The 20,994-nt window shown below is 52.7% G+C and overlaps 2 protein-coding genes across 12 annotated transcripts in view; both read left to right on the top strand.

Moving 5' to 3' along the window:
- The first annotated feature begins 1,179 nt into the window (after positions 1 to 1,179).
- The window catches only part of LOC129625772 (neuroendocrine secretory protein 55), a 57,215-nt gene continuing 37,400 nt past the window's right edge, over positions 1,180 to 20,994 (top strand). For 2 of the 3 annotated variants that reach the window (XM_055544604.1, XM_055544605.1), the window contains exons 1-2: positions 1,180 to 2,318; positions 2,566 to 2,651. In XM_055544604.1, the coding sequence (XP_055400579.1) occupies positions 1,551 to 2,276 (726 nt within the window). In that variant the 5' untranslated portion in view covers positions 1,180 to 1,550 and the 3' untranslated portion in view covers positions 2,277 to 2,318; positions 2,566 to 2,651. The remainder of the gene's footprint in view (positions 2,319 to 2,565; positions 2,652 to 20,994) is intronic. The other variant, XM_055544606.1, reaches the window with a different exon arrangement.
- The window catches only part of LOC129625770 (guanine nucleotide-binding protein G(s) subunit alpha isoforms short), a 65,519-nt gene continuing 47,388 nt past the window's right edge, over positions 2,864 to 20,994 (top strand). For 2 of the 9 annotated variants that reach the window (XM_055544583.1, XM_055544582.1), the window contains exons 1-2: positions 14,387 to 16,281; positions 20,756 to 20,759. In XM_055544583.1, the coding sequence (XP_055400558.1) occupies positions 14,387 to 16,281; positions 20,756 to 20,759 (1,899 nt within the window). Of the gene's footprint in view, positions 3,129 to 3,436; positions 3,499 to 3,582; positions 3,665 to 14,386; positions 16,282 to 20,755; positions 20,760 to 20,994 lie in introns of those variants that run through there. The other 7 variants (XM_055544600.1, XM_055544595.1, XM_055544594.1 and 4 more) reach the window with 5 other exon arrangements.

Here is a 20,994-nt window from a genome sequence, read left to right as displayed (position 1 = left end):
CTCGTTTGATTTTCCAGGGCCAAGAGATGGTCTCATCTCCTTTGGGGTTCAACGATATGACCTAGGGGGTCTAGTTGTCCTGTAGCCCTAATACTCTGGTTGACCCAATAAATTTTCTCATATTGTAGAATGCATACTGGATCAAACAATGCTGATGGGTAAGGAGTGAGTCCTGAGTGGTTTAATGCTCTGATTAACATAAGATTAGTCCTAAAGATTCTCTCCTTAATATAAGATTGCCTTTCCTTTCCTCTTCTTCCTACTCTACCACCTTCAGCACCTAGAACAGAGGTTGGCAAGAGCTAGGCATTCAATATTTGTTGAATGACTGCACTTTGTTGAAAACCTGTTTATGAAAAGAGCTGTGAACGGTACCCTGCGGTTTCCTTGATAGCCGAACGCCCTGCAGCGCCCTCCAGGGTCGGCGAACTGGTTTGCACGTACTGAACCATCAGCACAGATCTTCCTTGAGGGATGTTCTGGGCAAAGAGAGACTTTCAGCCCGCGTTCTGCGCTAGAGCTCAGGGTGGCCCACCAACGGGTTTGGGGACGTGTAAACCATCACCTCGTCTGTCTGTGGGTGTCCTTCTTAGCGAAGATGCTTATCTAACCATTCCGTAATTAATTAGTCGCTTCAGACCGCATTGGGGAAGGATCTGGAAACGTCTCAAATTACAGTTTCTAGACCAGATCTGCCAAAGGTGTCTCACGATTAATGATTGCCTGAGATTACCCTTTTCCAACTATAATATTAAGCCCTTGGAAAATGCCCTGGACTGGATAGTTAATAGTGACGTACAGATGCTCATTCCTCCAGAATACAGAATATCTGCAAATTTTTTAGCTGCTTCAGGCTTTGTTCAATTTATCAATAACCCTGGAGAAGCTGGGGAGGGGTCCGGACACCATGGAGAACCCATGCCCCGCTGAGCAAACACTCTAACCTGTGGCTCGCTGGCTGGCTCGCTCGCTCGCTCCATGGCACCCGCCTGGTCCCCCCGCCGCTCGCGTTGTCCAAAACCTCTCAAACAAGGTTCCCTCCTGCCACCTGCCGGTCCACTAGGGTCTGAGCCTCGGCTCCGCGCCACCGCGCACCGCGCGGGGACCCGCCCCCGCCTCCCTACTGCACATGCCCGGCAGAAGTCCGGGCGCGCAACTTTGCAGAACCTCTCAGCCCCGTCTGTCTTCGCCTCAGTCTCCTCTTTCCTCTCCCAGGCGAGAGGACCAGCGGAGACACCTCTCTGGAGTCTTAGGCTGCAGAGTCTAAGACTTAGAGAGAGGGGCCCCGGAGGAGACGGACTTTCCCACCCCTTTTCCCATCCTTTCTTTATGCCCAGAGAGGGAAGCAGAGGCGCGCAGCTTTAGAAAGTTGAGTGGTCAGGAAGGTAGGTGCTTCCCTTTTTCCCCTCGAGCCGAGGTGGGGCTGGGACCGCCGGACCCAGCTTCTTCCCTCGCGAGGGGCACCTTTTTCGGCTCTAGCGGCCGATGCGCTTCGGAGCTGCTCTCTGCAAAGCCAGAGGGTGGGTCGGATTCGCCGAGTGTGCGTGAGGATGGATCGTAGATCCCGACCTCAGCTAGGGCGCCGAGCTCGCCACAATTACAACGATCTGTGCCCACCCATAGGCCGCCGGGCAGCCACCGCGCTCCTCTGGCTCTCCTGCTCCATCGCGCTCCTCCGCGCCCTTGCCACCTCCAGCACCCGCGCCCAGCAGCGCGCGGCTGCCCAGCGCCGGAGCTTCCTGAACGCCCACCACCGCTCTGCAGCCCAGGTATTCCCCGAGCCCCCTGAATCTGACCACGAGGACACAGACCTCGAGCCCTCCCTTCCCGAGTGCCCAGAGTACCAGGAAGAAGAGTTCGACTACGAATCCGAGTCCGAGTCCGAGTCTGAAATAGAGTCCGAGACCGAATTCGAGACCGAGTCTGACACCGCCCCCACCACTGAGCCGGAGACCGAGCCCGAGGACGAGCGGGGTCCCGTGGTGCCCAAGCGCCCCACCTTCCACCAATCTCTCACCGAGCGTCTCAGCGCCCTGAGGCTGCGGAGCCCCGACGCCTCCCCGAGTCGTGCGCCGCCCAGTACTCAGGAGTCTGAGAGCCCCAGACAAGGGGAGGAGCCCGAGGACAAGGATCCGAGGGACCCCGAAGAGTCAGAGGAGCCCAAGGAGGAGGAGAAGCAGCAGCAGAGCCGCTGCAAGCCGAAGAAGCCCACCCGCCGCGACCCATCCCCTGAGTCCCCTTCCAAAAGGGGGGCCATCCCCATCCGGCGTCACTAATGGAAGACGCGCCCCGGATTCTCCTTGTGTTCTTTGACCCAGGTTGGTTGCCCACCGCTAAACTGGGGAGTCTGGGGTCGGTGCAGGACCGGCGGGAGGAAGGGAGGGAGGAAAGGCAGGTTAGAGGCAAAGTGGGAAGAGAACGGGCTCAGTGAGCCGGCCCGGGACGGGCAGGGGCACAGGGCCAACTGGGAAGGGCTCCCCAGATCTCCCCCAGGGTGCCGGTGGGCGCCCAGGTGGCTAAACGCTTGTTGGACGGTGGGGCGTCTTTGCGCCCCTCTGGAAACAGCCAGAGGTCTCCGAGCTGGTGTCCAGGACGCGCGACTGAATCCCGGGCGCACCCCAGGTTTCGAGCTGCACACCCAGAAGGCACGGGTAAGTCACTTATTTTACGTGCTTTTTTCCCTCCTAGAGAAACTAGTCTCAAACCAGTTGGCCATGGCGGGTGCCAAAAACGTGGTTCGGAAGTGCTCGAGCCAACTTTCGGAAAGCAGGGCCGCTGCGCTCTAGCGACACTGTTGCAATGTGCGAAAAGTAACCAGGCAGGGATTGGGTGAGAACTCCAGAGACTTGCCCGCTCCCGGAAAGTCTCGCGCGCGCGCGGCGATTAAGGCACTTGGAGCCTGGAGCCCAGGACCCGTTGCTGCCAATTTGGAGCCGCGGGACCTCAGCGCCAGTGCCCCTCGCGGCTCTGCGCCAGTCCTGGCCGCCACAGCCCGTCCCCGGGCGCTCGCGGGGCCAGAGACCGCTGCAAAGAGCGTGCGCACCTGCCTGTGCGCCTCGTAGCCGACCTCTCCGAGCCAGCCGGCGGTTTCCCACGAATCACCTGTGCTTGGAGGGCAAGCAGAGGAGGTACGGGAGTCTCAGGAGGTGCCCAACGGGCTACCAGGGTTGGGGGCACGGACGTGGTCGTGTCGCGGTATCGCCAACCTTTTGGCGCAGCTGGTCTGATGGCGACGCTGGATACATCTTGGCTGGAGAGGTCCCGGGCTTTTTGCGCAGCTGCCTGGGGATGTTAGATAGTAGCTAAAAAGTCAGGGAGGTGGTCACGAGCCGAAAGGTAAAGCGGAACAAGGAACAGGCTGGAGACCGAGTCGCGCCTATCATCAGGGAACCCCACAACGCACCCGTAAAGAGCACGTAGCCAAAGAGCGCATTCCGAAAGAGCGCAGCACCCGCCGAGCTGGGGAAAGGTGTAGGAGCCGCCGCAAGTCCCTGGGCGGTTAGTTGAGAGAAGGAAAGGGCCAGAGGCTACGGCAGCCTCGGGGAGGGGAGGGCAGGCGGCGCGTACCTGCCATTTTTGGCTCGGGTGGGGCTAAGTTTGGAATCTGTGACCTGAAGGCAAAGCTGGAGCTCGGAAACGGCCACAATCCGGTAACGCATCTTCGGTGCGTCGTGTGCTTTTCTCGCCAATCCTGGGGGGAGAGACTGGTTAGTGAAAATGTATTTACAAAACCTCCCCCGATTTGGAAATTGATCTTTTTCTTGGTGCGCGGGCGTCTCGTTTGGTGCCGGTTTGAGCTATTCAGATGAGAAGGATTTGGGGGAAAAGTGAGGCGTTTGGAAACTTGAAAAGGCGGGTCGGGTTCTTAGACTCCTAAAATAAGGTTTCGGCGTATATTCATAACATATCTTAAGGGGTCTTCCTTCCAGGTCTCCACCCGGGGGAAGGCGTCGCGCAGCCCCAAAACTTAGCTGTGGTGGGCTGCGGCGCTGACTAATAATTCTTGGATGCTGCCCTGGTCTTAACTAGTAAACAGCGGCGAGGGGGCTTCCTTGGGCAGCGGGGGTAAGTGTCCAGAAGTCTGGAGGCTGCCTAGGACTTGGAGGCGGGTCCGGCATGCCCTGTCTTTGGCTTGAAAGCATTAAACTACCTAGGTGAAATGGGGCTCCCCAAAGCTAACGTTTCTACTTAGTGTAAAAACAGCGGCGCAGTGTTCCTATTGGAGGCATTGAACGTGCTGGCTTTTTCTCTGTTGATGTCTTGGAAGCCTGAGCTTACCCAGTTAAAGGTCTCTGGTGAATAGGCGGCTGCGGTCAGGATGCCCTTGGCTTTTCAGTGTGGGGGCTGCCCTCCCAGGTTGGAGAGTCTAGGGGAACTGTTTTCCTGCAGAGCTGGGTTTTCCATTAGAGAAACATGTTGCTTTAGCATATAAAAGTTGAAAAAAAAAGTCCTCAGTGCAACGCCCACACCTGTCACTCCAGTCTCGGGCTGTTTTTTAAACAGAAGCCTGCGCGGGAGAGGGTGACTTTCTTAACTGTAGGCATTTTACCACGTTAGTTGGGGCGGCTGGGTCCCTCCTTCCAGGAACGCACTGTGGGCCATCTTTCAGACACTCCTCCATGAACTACCTGATTGAGAAAACCTGTTACCCTCCCCCCACTCAGTTCCCTTCCCCCACCCCCTCCCTCCTTCCATCCTGATTCCAGGGTGGAAGAGTCATTAGGAACATACAGAACACCTGAGGAACATACCAAACCCCTGTGAGGAGGACCTCCACCCCACGGAGAGGGGCTTTTGCTACACACAGGATTCAAAAAGCCCTCTTTCTACCTACGGCACTGGTGTTTAGCTGCCTTTCTCTGCCAGAAGCGTTTCTGGCAAGTTCTCCAAGCATTCCCCACTCTCTAGTCTCCAACCTAGCCCTTTGTCTTGCCCTGCTGCACTGAGGTATTAGCATTTGAATGGCCTTATTTGCCCTTGCAACTTAGGAAATTGGCTCCCAAAAAGCAGCCCTTAGAGTTGACCACAGGGGTGAATTACCAGCCAGTTACTAGCTTTCAACTGGAGAGGAAGAAAGGAAGAGGAAGGGAAAACTAGTAAAATAAAGCTGGTTAAATGGTCTGCTCCAATATTCAGGATTTTTTGTTTTGCTACATTAATCATTTGCTTAATAAAAATGTGCTTTTTCTTGGACAAAAGTGTTCTTTTAAGTGAACTTGAGTTGGAAAATCATGCATCAGTGTTCAAATACTGTGTGGTGTCAACAATCTGATGCAGGTTTATTTCTGAGGCTTGGCAAAGAAAACATTTAATCTGTGTTTATCAGAATTCGGGAATTGGGAATTTTAAAGTTTGGAATTGTTTTAAGATAATGTCTGTTTAATGCACTAGAAACTTTTCCCCTGGAACTGCTATCACCCCTTTACTCTTTAGCCTCAGTTTTAGCAGTTTTGATAGAAGGTTTAATAAGGAAGAAAGCTGAAACTTCAAGGTTGGTAAGAAATGAGCTTAAAAAAAAAATGCATGGATTTTACTCAGTTTTTCTATATTATCACTGCGCTTCAGGTAAAGGGAGGCTACAGAGAGGAAACTGAGCAAAAATCTTGGTGGCTGGGAAAGTATGTCTCTTAACAGAAAGATTACAAATCACTAGAATCAAATCAAACTTCCAGAGTGATGCCACATGCCAACTCAAGGACTGCCCTTCCCTTAAAAATTGTCCAGCAAAGAGGCGAGGAGATTCTCAAATTACATCTTTAATCCCGTTTTAGAATGAGGGCTGGAATTCCTCATCCTGTTCTTCCAGTTTACCATTAATGTCGCTGTTTTCTAAATTCTGATGCCCCAGAGCTGGACAGCTGGGTCTAAGACCTCAGGCTCATCGCCCACACCTGCCTGCAGCCTGAGGTCAGGCCCAGTGGTCTCTGCCTCAGTTTCTTCATATGGAACATGAAGGAGCTGAAGAGCAGGTCCTAGCATCCCTTTCTGCTCCCAGTACCTGCAGGGTGACTAAGTAAAGCCCAGAGTTTCCCAGTTTGACTCAGATCAATGATTTTAATGCTAAAGGAGCACCCCCCCAAATGAAAGGTTGATAAAATAAAAACACCAGTTGTGAAGAATTCTTTCTGTTTTGTGTTTGTCTAATTTGATTTTCTCAAATCTGATTTTGCATTAGGGGCAAAAATGGTGCAGAAGCAAGTCAGAAAAAAAAAAATTCCATAAATAGGATTTAGAGAATTCAGGCAGACAGGTTAGAGAATTCGGGATTCCACCACAACCTCTTACTAACAAGGATTGCGGGGGGGGGGGTGACTGGCCTTCTGAAGAGCAGCTGTTAAGCTTAAGAGTTACTGTCTGTTGTAGGTGGGCTGTTGCTCATCTGCCCTCCTTCATCGCAGGGTCAGAAGATAGGCTTTTCAGGGTGGGGGCGGGCAGCCTGGAGATGCTTGCCGTTTGGGGAGAGAGCAGACAAATGCTCCCAACCTCAAACTGACCACAAGTGCAGAGTATATGTTCTAGTAACACTTAAAAGTGTCCTGATGAGGAATGACCTGAGAAATTGGCTCAGAGGCTGCAGCTAATTAGGATAAACCAGTTTTCTTTCCACCTTTTTCCCCCCTCATTATCGCTCCCTCCCAGGAGCTTTTTCAGACATTTTTTTTTCTGAATTAGTCCTCATTCATGAAATGTGAATACCACAGATTCAGAGATACACCATGTATCTGCCTCTCTACTGTGGGCTCCTGGAATAGCTAAGGTTTTTTTGCACCCTCCCCCAAACCAATCTTTAACTCTGTTGCAAATGCATGAGATTGTTTTTTAAAAACTGTTTAAGAAAAACTAATTTATGTCAAGTGATTTAACATGCCATTTTTGTTCTGTATTTTAACCTTGGGGCGGGGGGCTACATATCACAAGGCTATATATAACATGAATTTTACTGATGTTTGTTTTCTTTAAATCTCATGTTTTTTCCCCCCAAGACCCCCGATACTGGTGCTAGTGAAGTCCAAGTGAACAGCCTAGTGACTTAGTTCTTCCAAGGCCAAGAGTATGCAGTGCGGGGCCTCTGTCACCTGCTGAAAGCACCCAACCAGTAAGTGCAGGACACCTGAGAGGAGCTGGCACCGCAGCACCCCCACCTCCCCATCCCAGGGCATGCAGTGCTGTAATTCAGTGGGAGATTTGAGGACTACAAAAGCAAAGTGTAGGGGAAGTCAAAGGAAAAAGGAAAGATGGAGGGAGATGAGACACCTGAGAAGAAAGGAGGCTAAGGTTTGGAGATGGGGATCACAAAACCTGTGTTAGGGCTAGAAAGAACAGGCTGAAGCAAGAGATTTGGGGAGGAAAAGGTTTAGAGGAGCCTCCATGGCAGTCTTCAACATCAGCTTAGTATTAGGAAGAGCGTTTTTCACAGCTGAGGGTAATGGTGGGTTAGTCACCCTACAGTCACTGTCCCCCTGAGAGTCTCTTACAGGCCTGGCCCAGAAATTTCAATTTCATAGGTGCAGTCGAGCTGTCGTATATACACTTCAAATGCTTCAATCAAATGGGAAGACTTACAACCTAGGAAACCTTGCTTTATATGGTTTAAATCCTAAGTCCTGGATTCTGGATCAGGGAGAGTCCCCGAATCTCAAACTTGAGGGGTGTGAGGATCACAGAGTCCAAGACTGCCTCCCACCCACCCCCAAGCTGAAGAAGACAAATTTTTCCTCCCCCAGGCAAGAGCCAGCTTCTGAGTGCCCTGGCTTATGTTGCTGTCTCAATTAGATTTCATTAGGAGACTTTGCTCTGGGTAATTGAAGTTGTGCACAAAGGTGAAATATACCATTCCCCTTACAAAGTCAAGAGGAATAAGTCACGCAGCCAAGAAGCCCCTCGGGGCCTGGAATTTCCACCAAGAATTACCGAAATTTCAAATAGAGCTTCCACTAAAGCCAAATGTCTCTTCTGGGATTTCCTCCCACCATCCCTACCCCCAACTTTTGCCCCTCTTAGTCCCCGTTCCAGGGTGGCATTGTTCCTCTAATCTGGAATAGCCACTTCCTCCCCTGGAATTCTCAGCTGCACCATCAGCCAGCCTAGAGGAGGAATCCACAGCTCTGTCCAGGTGGCTGTAGAGAATGTCTGGACCCACCCTACAAGCCCAAGGGGGTCAGGTGCCAGCCTCGTGTCTGGCTGCAGAATGGGGTGGCCGTTCCAAGATCAGGGCCACCAAGGACAGCTAGTGAGCTGAACGCAGGGGCTAGCTGAACGAAGGGGCTAGCTGAACGAAGAGGGCTGGATTCTTGGTGGGAACCCTTGGTCCCTGGGGCTTTTTAATCTGAGATCAAGTCTTTTCACACCTCTGACTAACATCAGCTCTGCGCCTGCTCCTAAGCCTCATCCATTGGAGGCATTTTCCCTGCACTTGGCATTTGCTGAAATAGCCTGGTCACGCAGACCCTTCTGCAGACAGCAGTAGACTGCTGCTGCCTCCACCGGCTGAGGCTGGCAGAGGAGATGCTGGGAGGTAAAAGGATGGGCACAGCGAGTCCTAATTGAACAGTAATTAATTGAACAGCATCAAAGTCTTATTGCTACTCAGTCAGCACTCAGAAAACATTTGTCACTGGGAGGTTGAGAACCATAATCGTTGCCTGAATTCTCTTCCCTTTGTCCTTTCATTTCTGCCTTTGCCTTTTCCTCACAACTGGTGAAAAGATTCTCCTTTTCCTCACCTGACAGTAACCCACTGCCAGCTAATGACACATGGGGGCTGCAGAGAAGGCTCTGCAAACTGCCCCCCTGCCAAGCATCCCCCCACCTTCCGGGAGGAAATGCCACCACCAGGGGAAGAGGGATCGTTAATTTGTCTTGGTTTCTGCTCTCTTCTCTCTTGCCTACCTCCCCTCCCTCTCAAGGGACCCTCTTCCACTTTGCTTTCTCTTTATTGGATACAGGGATGAACTAAAACAGAAAGCTGATAGGCAGCTACTTACAGTCTGGATAGGCTTTAGCAATGAATAAGAACCTCCAGACGTAAGTACACTGACGATCCTTCACTGATTATGACGTGTGCTGCCATGGAGGCGTCAATAGAGCAGAAGACGGAGTTGGTGGGCGGGCGGGCAGGGAGTCATGTGGGGCCACCAAGGAAGGGGGCCACGTCCCTGCAGGTGACACTGGTGCCGTTTAAGAGTCAACAGTGAAGAAATACTGTCTTTCCATTTGGGGTTACTTCTTTACAAAAAGCCAGCTCATCACTCCTGTGGCACCTGGGCTGTCAGGTCTGACTTCCTTAGAAATGCAGTGTTTGACTGAAACATGCGTAGTATTTCCCAATCCTTTCTCAATGCATGAAGTGTAGAAACCCTATTCTTTTTAAGTAGTAGATATACAATTTTCAAGAAACCTCCACCTGGCTTCTGACAGCTCAGGCTTTCCTCCTCTCAGAGTACCATTTCACTGCAGACCCTAGCACAAGCCCTGCTGGGTGGGCGCCAAACCCCAGCCTGCAGCTTCACCCCAGTTCAGTCTTTCTTCAGGCACCCTGCCTAGTCTCTGCCTTCCTCTTCTGGGCTACATGAACCCATTAACTAATGTTCCTTCCTCCTTCGTGCTCATTTCTAAAAATATTTACCTTTTCCCTGATAGAAATCCATTCAGAATTGGAAATCGATGCCTAAGGTGATACTTTGCAATTATAAAATCATAATGGCAGATCTTACAAACTGTGCCCTCTGGCCACCTCCATCCAGGTCAAGGCCATGTTTCTGTCTTGGCCAACAAGGTCACCAGCCCTGAATGGGCTCGCCAGACAGTCCCACCAATCAGAGTGGCCACCAGTTAGCCCCTCTCAGCTGATCACCCCCAGCTCTTACCATATGGGTTTCTTGGGTCCCTGTGGTGAGGCTACCCAGCTGCCTTTCAGGTTAGCCAGCTCTTCCAACATCTGGCTACCCTTCTGCTAGTCTCTCAAATCCCACTTCTGATTTGTGGTGAAGCTTCAGCTCTGATCCCCACTCATCCAAGAGATTTGGGGTTTTCAGATTCTGGTAGCCAGTCACTACAGTGAAATAAACAAGAGTGGACAAAAGGGAGACACTAGAATTAAATGCCGCAATCTTTTCTTCCTGATCCTAATTTACCTTCAAATTAAGGGAATTGCTACTTGAGTCTAAGGGTCCTTTCTCAGCACACAGCAGTGGTTTCAACTGGGGGCGGTTTTGCCTCCCAGAGGACACTTGGCAAAATTTAGAGACATTTTTAGTTGCTACAACGAAGGGGATGCTACTGGCATCTAGTGGGTAGAGGCCAAGGATGCTCCTAGACATCCTCCAGTGCCCAGGACAGTCCCCCACAGCACAGAACTCCCTGGCCCCAGAAGGCAACTTGTGTAAAGGCAGAGAAACCGCCATCTAGACGAGCTATGCTGACCAATTCTTAAATTCTTCCCTCTGGTGTGCTCCCACCTGGCCCTTCCTAGGCCCAACACTCTTTCCTGTAATGTCCCCCCTTTTTCTCTCCAGTGCTCCAAGTGTTTGAGAGTCTATCACCAAATTTAGATTGAAGATCTAAATTGAAGATTTTATCTGATCGAGTGATTTCATATCCTAATAAGGATAACTGTCACTTTGAATTTGGGGTCCCGTCCTCCTAAATAATAGGCTGAAAGAAATCTCCACCCAGACTGTACCTCCTTCTCCCCTTTGTCAGGTCCAAAACCATGCCAGCTTTTCTCCAGGTCCTGACTTCTCCATCCCAGGTGCCAGACCTGGGCTCCCCTGCCCCTTGCATGTTGCACCGGGGAGTTGCTGGAGGGTCCTCTGGGATCCCTCTGAGTCCCTCCCTCCAGCCTTCTTGCCTCCTTCACTGTGCCTATTTCTCTCTCCCTTAAAGGTCATGACCGGCCAGGGCCTCCTTTGTTCTCTTCGGCAGGGCCATCCTCCACACTTCCCCAATCCCGCCCTAAAACAAGGCTCAAATCCTCACTTGCAGGATTAAAAAAAAAAAAAGTTCAATATCTGTTCCATTTCCTACCAAAGAAGCCTCCAAACTGCTTGCCCTGCTATTCCATGGCATCCTCAGAGAAACACTATCAGTATTCCCTGCCTCTCTCTCCCACTGCTCCCCCAGGCCCAGCCGGGTGACCTGTTCTCTTTATCCAGCCGTGTGCCACGTTTCTTACTATTGGATCTTTGTTCGTGGTAGGCCGACGTCTCCCATCCCCCGACTTTTGCTCACAGCCTAGCCATCCATCCCTCCGTGGAGGCCCATCTGCAACTCCATTTTCTCCATCAAGGTCCCCCCCCGCCCCCGCCCCAGTTGAGGGGTCTTTTCTTTCATTTTTATGTTGCTTAGCCTCTAGGAAGGAAGATACTGTCGGCCCGATCCTCATCCCATCAGTGCGTGTGCTCTCCTGGCAAATAATCCAGGTGCTACAGGCTCCTGGGGATGCAGAACAGACTCTCTGCACCCATTCCTGTTGAACGGTGCTGTAGGAAAGAGCCTCGGTGACGTGGGCTGCGCGCGAGGCCTGGCGAGTGTAAACCGTCCCTTTAGGGCCCCCATCGCGGCCTCCTTGAGGCTCCAAACCGCGACGCCTACTGACCTTCCACTTCGGCAGGGCTCAGCATCCCCACGACCTCAACTCCTTATCCATCTGGGGCCGTTCCTCTGCATCAGGGCAGTGAGCCCCCTCTCTCCTCAGGGTCTTGGCCCTCTACCTGCAGGCCCTTCGCCTCCTCCTCGCCTGGCCCTGGCAGCGGATTCCTCTTAGGGGTTTGCCCACCGCCATCAGCGAGAACGAGGGCTCCTCCCTGAGAGACCTCACCTCCCCTTTCAGCCTCGGTGACCTGGGGCATCAGGAAGTGACCCCACAGCGCCAGCTGGCCTCGTGGCGGCCCAGGCCTGGCCGCCATACGCCCGCCCACCAACCGCTCCTAACCACCCCAGCGGCACAACCTCTTAGGGCGTTCCAACGCGGCGCCCCCTATTGGACCTCCCACTCATATCCGGTTTCCGGTCTGACGCCCCCCGCTCATTCGCTAGGCAGCCTTGATTGGCGTGACCCCAGCCCAATGGCTGACCCAGCGCTGGGGTCGGAGGGGAGTGAGTTGACTGTTGCGACCCAGTTGGCACATTCCGTGGACGCTCAAAAGGTTGAGCTGTTACGTGTGGGGGTAGTTGTCCAAAGTTTGGACCAAAGTTCAGTGTTGGTACTTGGAAGTGTGTTGACCCGAAGAGCTGAGATGATACGCCCTTGGGGTGGGGGTGGGGGGCTCCAAACATTACCCGGGGTCCGACTTTGTCAGTTTTCCTCGGCACAGCTCATCCGCATGGGTGGTGGTTTACGGGGGCAGTGATGCGCGGTGGCTCTGACCCCCTCGTTCAAAGAGGGATGTATTAGGTTTAGCGAGGTGGGAGTGTGTGTGCGTACGTGGTTCGCCTGACTGTGGCTCGTAGATACAGCGATCCAGGCGATGCGATCTAAGCGATGCGCCCCGCTTGCCGCAGCCCACCTTGCACGTACCCCGCCATCCTTCCCCACGCCCTAAGGCCAAGTGATCACCTCCTTCTTGCCCAGCTACCTTCCACCTAAAAGTGGCTCATGGGTCCATGTCACCCACTGGCGAGACAGATATGATGCTTGAGTCCCGGGTCTTACGTGAACCACACGCAGCATATTTTTCCTGGGGCTCAAATCCCTCCGCAAACCCCCAAACCTTGATCTGTGTAAATGCACACGCCAAGCCCACCCAGGTGGTGTTGGCATTTATCCCTGCCGGCTCTGAGCCCACCACGCACTACAGCGACGGCGATGGGAGCTCAAGCCGGGCGAGTGCCGGGTTTGTGGCCGGACTTAGTGCCGCCTCAGCGGGCTCAGGCATTCGAAAAGTAAAGCAGCTGTTCTGGGGGACCCATAGCGAGACGAGAAGAACTTGAAGGGGGCTGGAGAGGGGCCAGAGGAGCTGACAGATCAACCCCGCAGCCGGTGCCCGAAGCGGGGAACAAGCGCACAGCGGTCGCAGCTGCCCGCACGGCACGGTTTGTATCTTTGGGCTCGGTGCGCACGGGGTTTTTCAGTCTCCGAGACCACCTTAAACCGGCCATAAATCTCAACTGAAATTCCATTTAGCCCTTTCCCAGAACAACAGGACCTCTGGAACTCTGGGGCCTTCAGTCTGTGGGGTCCCTGTGTGCGTCCCGCAACCCCCAGTTCCGTGCCGCGGCAGCTACCGCTTGGAGGGTCTTGGTAGTAGATACCCAAGACCCTCTTACTCCCTTGTATTTATCGTCGTCCCCATGAACGGGGAAGAACCCTGCCTGCGTCACCCTAGGCCACTGCAGAGACCCCAGAATGTGGTGGGGATGGGGGACATTGATGTGCTAATTTATAGGAGCCAGCCTCGGCAACCGGCAAACAAAAGCCGTAGAAGCGATGTAAAGTACCCCCAACACATTTTAAAAACAAATTGCATGCTCACACTCGTCAGCCCCTTTCCCCTCGCCACTTGTCTGCTCCGCCGGTGGGCTCACGACCACCTGTCGCATCCCCGCGCGCTCCTGCACCCCCTTCGCACGCGCCCGAAGCCTTGCGCTCCAGACTCGGGACTTAGGATCTGAGGATGCTCAGGGCTGGGGGCTGCGGCTCAGGGGTTCAGGGGTAGTTTGGGGTTACGAAACACTCCTGCAGTCCCCCCTCCCCCCGAGGAGAGTCTGTTGGGTCTGGGAGGGAGGGGTTCAGCTCCTGCGCTCCCGCAGCTCGGGGCCCACGTCTTGCGTCACGTGTCCTGCAACGCAGGAGAGCGCTCTCTCTGACCAGGGTAGAAGAGAGGAGAAACACTCCAAATCAGTCAGGGAGAGGACTGGAAGGAGCCAAAACGTCCCTGCGAGGCCTGCGCGCATCAGCCCCCTTACCCAAAGTCTGGGGCTCCCGGAGCCTGGCGCCGGCTCCCAGAGCCATCTCGACACTGAACCTGCGTCCTCTGGTGGCCGAAAAAGAGCACGACGAGCGATTTTCGGACCGAATCGGCGCGCTCCTCTGATCCAAGCAGGCGGGGCTGGCCTGGGACTGAGCAAAAGAGAAAGGAGGGGACAAGTAAGGCCAAAGGTGGTGGTGGTGGTGGGGGGGGACAGGGGCAGCCTGAGGGGATAAAAAGTGATCAGAAAGGAGCCAAGACTCAACCAGCAAAAATAGACTTGTTTTTGCCATGGTCTGGGGTTCAAGGCCTTGAACCCCTGAACCCCTAGACCTCACTAGGGTTGGAAAGTGAGGTCGGAGAACTTTCCAGCTGGTACTTTGATTTAAATTTTTTGAAAATATTTTTTTCACCCTAGTTCGGTTGGGTGCTCCGTCTCACGGGGCCCCAAGTTTATTTTAAGAAGCCGCCACCGTGTTATGGGCGTGCGCAACTGCCTCGACGGCAATAATATGTCAGGACAACGCAATAACCCCCCTGAACTCGGGGAACAGCCCGAGCAACCACCTTTGGAGGCCCCAGGGGCAGCTGCCCCCGGTGCTGGGCCTGGCCCAGCCGAAGAGATGGAGACCCCACCGCCTCACAGCGAGCCCATCCCCATCGAGACTGAAGGCGAAGCCTGTGGACCCCCAGAGGTCTCCAGACCCAACTTCCAGGACCTCGGCCAGGCCATCAAGGAAGCTGGAGCCCATGGAGGGTACAGCCCACCTCCCGAGGAAGCCATGCCCTTCGAGGTCGAGCAGGCCAGCCTGGGAAGCTTCTGGCCTACCCTGGAGCATCCTGGAGACACCACTGGGACCGGTGCAGGCCTTGAGGCCTTCAGCCCACCGGTCATGGAGCCCGGAGCCTCCCCTGAGGCCGTTCCAAGCCTGGGAAGCTACAGCCCTCCACCAGAAGAAGCTATGCCTTTTGAGTTTGAGCAGCCAGACCAGGGAGAGAACCAACCTCCCTTGCAGGTCTCAGACCTTGCTCCAGGAGGCCCAGGTTCGGTGGTCTTCAGGGCTCCTCCCGAGGAGCCCCGAGCCATCAGACCTGAAAACGCAGGCATCAGAGGAGGATGCAGCCCTCCCCTCGAGGAGGATCTGCCATTCGAGTTTGATGGAGCAGCCTTGGGGGACGACAGCCCACCTCCTGGGCTCCCCCGAGCTATCCTACAGATCGACGGCGGTGGGGGCAACCAGATCACGACAGTCGCGGTCTCGAGTGCGATCCTCCTCACTCCCGCCGCGAACGAGCCCCCCCTCTGGGTCCCCGGCATCATCGGCAGCCCATCTCGAGAGGCTGTCAGACCTCTTCCACACTTCGCGGGAGACAGCCCCCCGATGGAGGTCTCCAGACCCCCGCGCGAGGTTGGCAGCGCCCCCGTTGGGGTCGATGACGCTCCCGGCGACATGGACAGCCCCCCAGTCGCGCTTGATGATCTGCGCATCGAGGTCTCCGGAGCTCCCGTTGAGAGAGAGCAAGCAGAGGGAGAGAGACCCCCAGCCGAGGGAGAAGCAGCCGAGATGGAGGGAGGCTCAGCCACCACAGCCGCGGAGGGAGGCAAGGTCCCCGATCCCGGGGACAGAGTCCCTGCCGCCGCCGCCGAGGCAGCACTGGCCGCTCCAGCCGCCGAGGCAGCCTCGGCTGCTCCAGAACCCCCTGCCGCCGGAGCAGCCCCAGCCGCTCCTGCCGCCCCAGCCGCTCCTGCCACCCCAGCCGCTCCTGCCGCCCCAGCCGCTCCTGCCGCTGGGGCAGCCCCGGCCGCTCTTGTCACCAGGGGAGCCCCTGTTGGCCGGGCGGCTCCTGTCCCCCGGGCAGCCACTGTCCCCCGGGCAGCCACTGTCCCCCGGGCAGCCTCCGTCTCCCGGGCCACTCCTATTACCTGGGCAAAGCCCACCTCGGGAGCCCGACCCGAGATCAGTTTCCTTAGACCCCCCAGCCCGGAGATCCAGGCTGCCGATCCGCCTGTTCCGCAGCCTCCGCGCGCATTTGCCTGGCGGGGCAGGTCAGAGCCCAGCTGCTGCTACCTCTACGACGATCAGATATCCGTCAGCAGCGACAGCGAAGACGAATCCGACGATGGGACCTTCGGATGCCGCCGCTGGTTTTCGTCCAAGCAAAACCGCCGCCGCCGAAAGCCCCGGAGCAACTTGCTCCCCAACTTCCTCGTCCGGGCCTTCCGAGGCTGCGTCTTCGGATCCGAGAGCCCCCAGTTCAGAGGCGCCTTCAGCCCCAAGGTCAAGAAGGTTGCCTTGGCGGAGAAGCGCAGACAGGACCGCAAGGAAAACGCGGGGAAGCGTGGCCAGAAGTGGTCCGAGAAGAGACACAGCCAGTTCACCAACAAGCAACTCCAGAACAAGATGGACAACTCGCGTACGCACCGCATGCTGTTTCTAGGTAATGCGGCGGACTTTGCCCGTGGGGAGCAGGGCCACCCTGGAACCCCGGGAGCGGGTGGCAGGGCTGCCCGATGGGCCTCCGGGCCTGGCGGCGGGAGGGGGGTGTCTGGGCCGAGGCGGGAAGAACCTGCCAGAAAGTTCCAGCACGGGGCCCTAACTTTGCCCTGGGAGCGGGAGGGATCTTGGGTGGGCTTGGGTGGGGGAGTGTGTGCCCTTTGGGGGATAAACATGACACGATACAACACTTGAGGGTCGTTTCCAGCTGGACAAACCAGTGCCAGCGATCGTAAGACCACGTCGCCGAGTCGTGGGGTGGGGGACGGCAAGAAAGGCGGGGGCTTCAGGTGAGCCAGGAACTGCGGGGCGGGGCGGTGGGGTGGGGGGGTGGGGGGGGCGCTCAGGGGTCGCTCATGCTGGCTGGCTGGGGCCGTCGGTGGGTTGGGGGTTGATGGAGAACGTGCGTCCCTGCCTCGCCCGGCTCAGCTTCCCGGTATCAGACAGCTTGTTGTGGGTGTGCATTGGTGTCCACATTGTGTCCGCCTGTGCATGGTATCCTCAAATGTTCTCCAACCCCCATCCCTGGCACCCTCCAAATTACCCGCCGACTGTGTACTTGTACCGGGGAATGGGCTGTCTTGTGTTTTGCGCCATTGCGCGGGCAAAAACTTTCCGTGAACACACAACACTCCGGCTGTACCTGTGTGCTGGCGCTGGCGCTCTGCAGCGGGCGGCGCGAAACTGGCGGCGCGAAAAGCCTGAGAAAGTAGCGGGAGACGCCCGGGAGGATGTGGGGCCGCTAGCTGAGCTGGGGGCGGGGGCCGCCTCTGGGCGGCCTCCATAACCTATTTTCTGTCTGTCTTTCTCTCTTTTTTCCCTTTTGCGCTAAGCGTTGCCTCACTTCTTATTCGTTCGCCAAACCCTCCCGCCTTTACGGTTGAAAAACCAGACACGCAGGTATCTGGGGCGTCCGGGGCTGCGCGCAAAAATTTGGTATTCTGCACACATTCAGCTTACCTGGTGGGGGATGAAGGGAGGAGAGGCAAAAAAAAAAAAACCCTACAAACCACACCGGGACTGGTTCCAGGGGATGGGCGTGGCTATGTTTAAGAACTATGAAATCATTTTTTTTTTAACCTAGGGAAGAGCCTGAGGTAAGCCAATCCTTTACCCTTTTACCAAATACAGTAGGAGGGGCTTGGTTCTAAGAGAGAGGTTATGCGTTGGGAGTTGAATGCCCATCTTGTGTTTGAAATGCTATTAAAATAAAACTTTTTAAAACATGCTTCCAGTGTATTTTAAGTGTGTGGGTAAAATGTAAAAAAACTGTGAGACATGTAAATGTTTACATGTGAATTTTTTCAAGCAGCTTTAGCTGGGGGCAGAAGGGCTCAAAGGTAAGACCCTCTGCATATGAGCTTGGGATACAAAAACATTAAAAGATCTGTTAATAATTCCATTGGGAGGATACCGTTGATGGCCCTGGCCTCCGCCCTCCTCCTCCCCTCACCTTTCCAATAGCCTCCTCCTCCCCCCCACAACAAGACCCTCTGCTGCATCTCCCCAGTCCTTCCCTGGCCCCGCCCAGTCCCCCTCCCTCCTTCCCCCTCCCCTAGATTCTCCTTAGCTCAAATCTGGGTCTTGATTCCCGTGCCACAGTTAATCAGAGCAGCAATTAGCAAAGATCTGAATGTGTGGCTTAAGTGAAGATTTCAAAAGTGAAACTCCACAATCCTAATTTCTTTATTTTGCTTATTCTCTAACCCTCTCGAGGAATTTCAAGGTTACAATTTTTCAGGCTGTGCTACATTTGTTAAATATTTTGTAATGTGCCATATAACTGTGTGCTATTGTGATGTGTGCTTCTCACAAGTCACAGTTTTAAATGTGATGGTCATTTTATTCATGCCCACCCAGGGAAATAAGGACAGCATCATTTCCCTCAAAAACATCCAGGAGGGAGGTAGTTTTACACTTCAGATGCCCTAACTGAACTAAAGGCCCAGAGCCTCAAATGACAGTGTGGTGTTCTCCTGCGGACAGCTGATTTTGCCACAACAGTTCCATGTCAACATTCCAAACATAGCACTGGGTAGCACACCTGTGATGGGGGAGGAGCCATAATTGGGGGCAGACAGGAGAGCCAAGGCACAGTTTGCACTTGATGCCTAATTGGCAGTGTCCCTCATATGCTGCAGCCTCAGTTGCCTCATTTGTAAAAATCTTTCAAGCAGATCTTCACTAAATTCTCCTTTGCTCCATTCCCGGAATCCCCTATTCTGGGGCTTTAGGGTGGGGAGCATCATCCACTTAAATCAAGACTGGAGGCTTATGCCATAGGTTATACAAACATCTACCCTGCAGCAAACAGTCCATGTCTGAGGCTGAGCCTTAAGAACATTCGAAGTTTCCCTTGCTTACTCTTATTTTGATGCAGGGGAGAAAATTCACCTTATAAAGAAGATTAGCTGGGCTCACCTGCATCACCCTGGCCCTACGCCCCAGGTCGAGCACCTTTGCATGCAGTGTAGTCCAGTGAGCCTTGAGCCCTGTCTATCAGGAAAACCTGAATTCAGAAAGTCAGGTTGCCTGCCGTGTCCATGTGGCTCGTTGAGCCAGGCTGCGATCTGATAAGATTTTGTTTTGTTTTGTTTTTTGCTGAAGTGACGAGAGAGGTACCCCACTGGATCTGAATGACTGATTGGGGACGGGGAGAGAAGGCAGGCAGAAGACCCATGTACATCTAGGACAAACGTTTTCACTAATACTTAAATCCTAACACATAAAACATCCATACATGCCCACCCCTGAAATGTAGACCAAATGACTATCTTTTTAATAATTTGTGACATACAGATTCAACTGTTGCTTTAACAATGTGTGTGCATTTCTGTGTATATAGCTTCCCCATTTTTATTGCCCAAACAGCTTAAACACATTATAGAGAATCTTAAAAAGACAAATGATTAGATAGTCGATAACATGACTGAAATTCTAGAATAGCTAAAAAAAAGTGAAGCCCATTTCTTACTCAACAGTATCAAATGGTAGGTTTATTTCCACATTTCTGTTGCCTTTCTGAGTAATTTCAGTGGCTTAAACATGTTTTTTGGAAACCTAATTTGGGTGATTCTGTCATTTTCCTTTAAGAATTGAAGGGACTGCTAGGTTAGAATTTCTTAGTAGCTACTACATTTATTAAAATTGTGCAGGTAAATGCTATATATATAATAATGGCTGTTCTGCCATGACGGTTTATTTATACAGTGAGTCTCAATTGTATGATCATTTATGCCACCAAGCACAACAGTGAGGGCTGCATCTCATCCTGCTATAGTACCCCTTTCCTTTTTTTTTTTTTTCCTTTTTCAGTTCCTTTTTTCCTTATTCAAAATGCCTCCACGGAGTCATTTGCTGCAGTGAGAAAGTCATGGCTTATCAGGCCAAAAATCTCTTCCTTGCCTTTTAAAATCCAATTTCCTACAGATTCTCCTTCAAATAAAACCATTTTCCTATATAGCTATGTTAATTTTTATCATTTGCGTACATTACAGATACCTTGGAAAACTGGTATTAAGCAAAAAAAAAAAAAAAATAAGGTTTGTCACTTTTTTGTTTATTCCTCCCACCTCCTCACTTCCCCACCCCCAGCTTGAAAGGAACAGCTTCACTGCCTTCAGAGTTATTAGTAACCTGTAATAGAAATGATTACACATAATGATAGCACATTCTTACTGTATTTTTTAAATGCCTTTCATCCAGTCACATTTGTCTTTTGCAACAGTCTTGGGCAATAAAAATGTGATGGGACCCCATTTCATAGGCAAATAAACCAAAAGCCTAGTGATTAAATGTCAGATACTTTTGCTCAACTCTGCAAGATCAGTGAGGGAGTCTGAAGTTTCTAATTCACTGCTTGTCCCCAAAATGCGGTGCTACAAGGCGTCGTTTTGTAACTGTGCTGTGTGTTCCCTAATTCCCTTGTCGGATGACAGGTGTCCAGCAGTCTTCTGCTTCCTGAATTATAGCCAGAACCAGACAGATCCCGGCTTATAAATGTCCACTGTGTGTCCGTGAAACGTGAGCCTCCCCATTTCTGGAATACCTGTCACTGTTCTGGTGGTATTTTGTTTCCACATTTGTTGTAACCCATCTGCCAACACCACTGCCTTAGTTTGTTTGTTGGACTTCTTTTTTTAAAAGCAGGTTTTCCTTAAAGTCTTTTAAAAATTCCCCAGAAGTATTCGTTAGCGAGGTCTAAAGTTTTTCTCTTTACTCAGGTTTCTATTAAAAAAAAAAAAAAAATATATATATATATATATATATATATATATATATATCATCATCGTCATTTAAAAATAGTTGCTTTTATGCCTAGCCCCCTCCATTTTTAGTGTTCCAGTGTAAGAGACTTGTTTAGAATCTCCTGGCCTGGATCTAATGACCCTATTAAAATAACTCTTGCTCAATATTCTTCATAGTGATTATTTTTTAAAAAGTATTCCTTCCTTTTAGTCAGGGTTAATTCCTTCTTAGTGAGAGTCAGTGCATAATCTTAGAAATCACCTTTGACTTTTATGGAGGAAGGTTGATATTAAGCAAAAAAGAAAAAAAGAAATCTTTTTTAGAGAAGGTAACCTAACTGACTA

This window comes from Bubalus kerabau, chromosome 13 (assembly GCF_029407905.1).
Source record: "Bubalus kerabau isolate K-KA32 ecotype Philippines breed swamp buffalo chromosome 13, PCC_UOA_SB_1v2, whole genome shotgun sequence".
Taxonomy (NCBI): domain Eukaryota; kingdom Metazoa; phylum Chordata; class Mammalia; order Artiodactyla; family Bovidae; genus Bubalus; species Bubalus kerabau.
The sequence above is the reverse complement of the archived record's forward strand: the minus strand, read 5'-3'. Positions and strand labels throughout refer to the sequence as shown.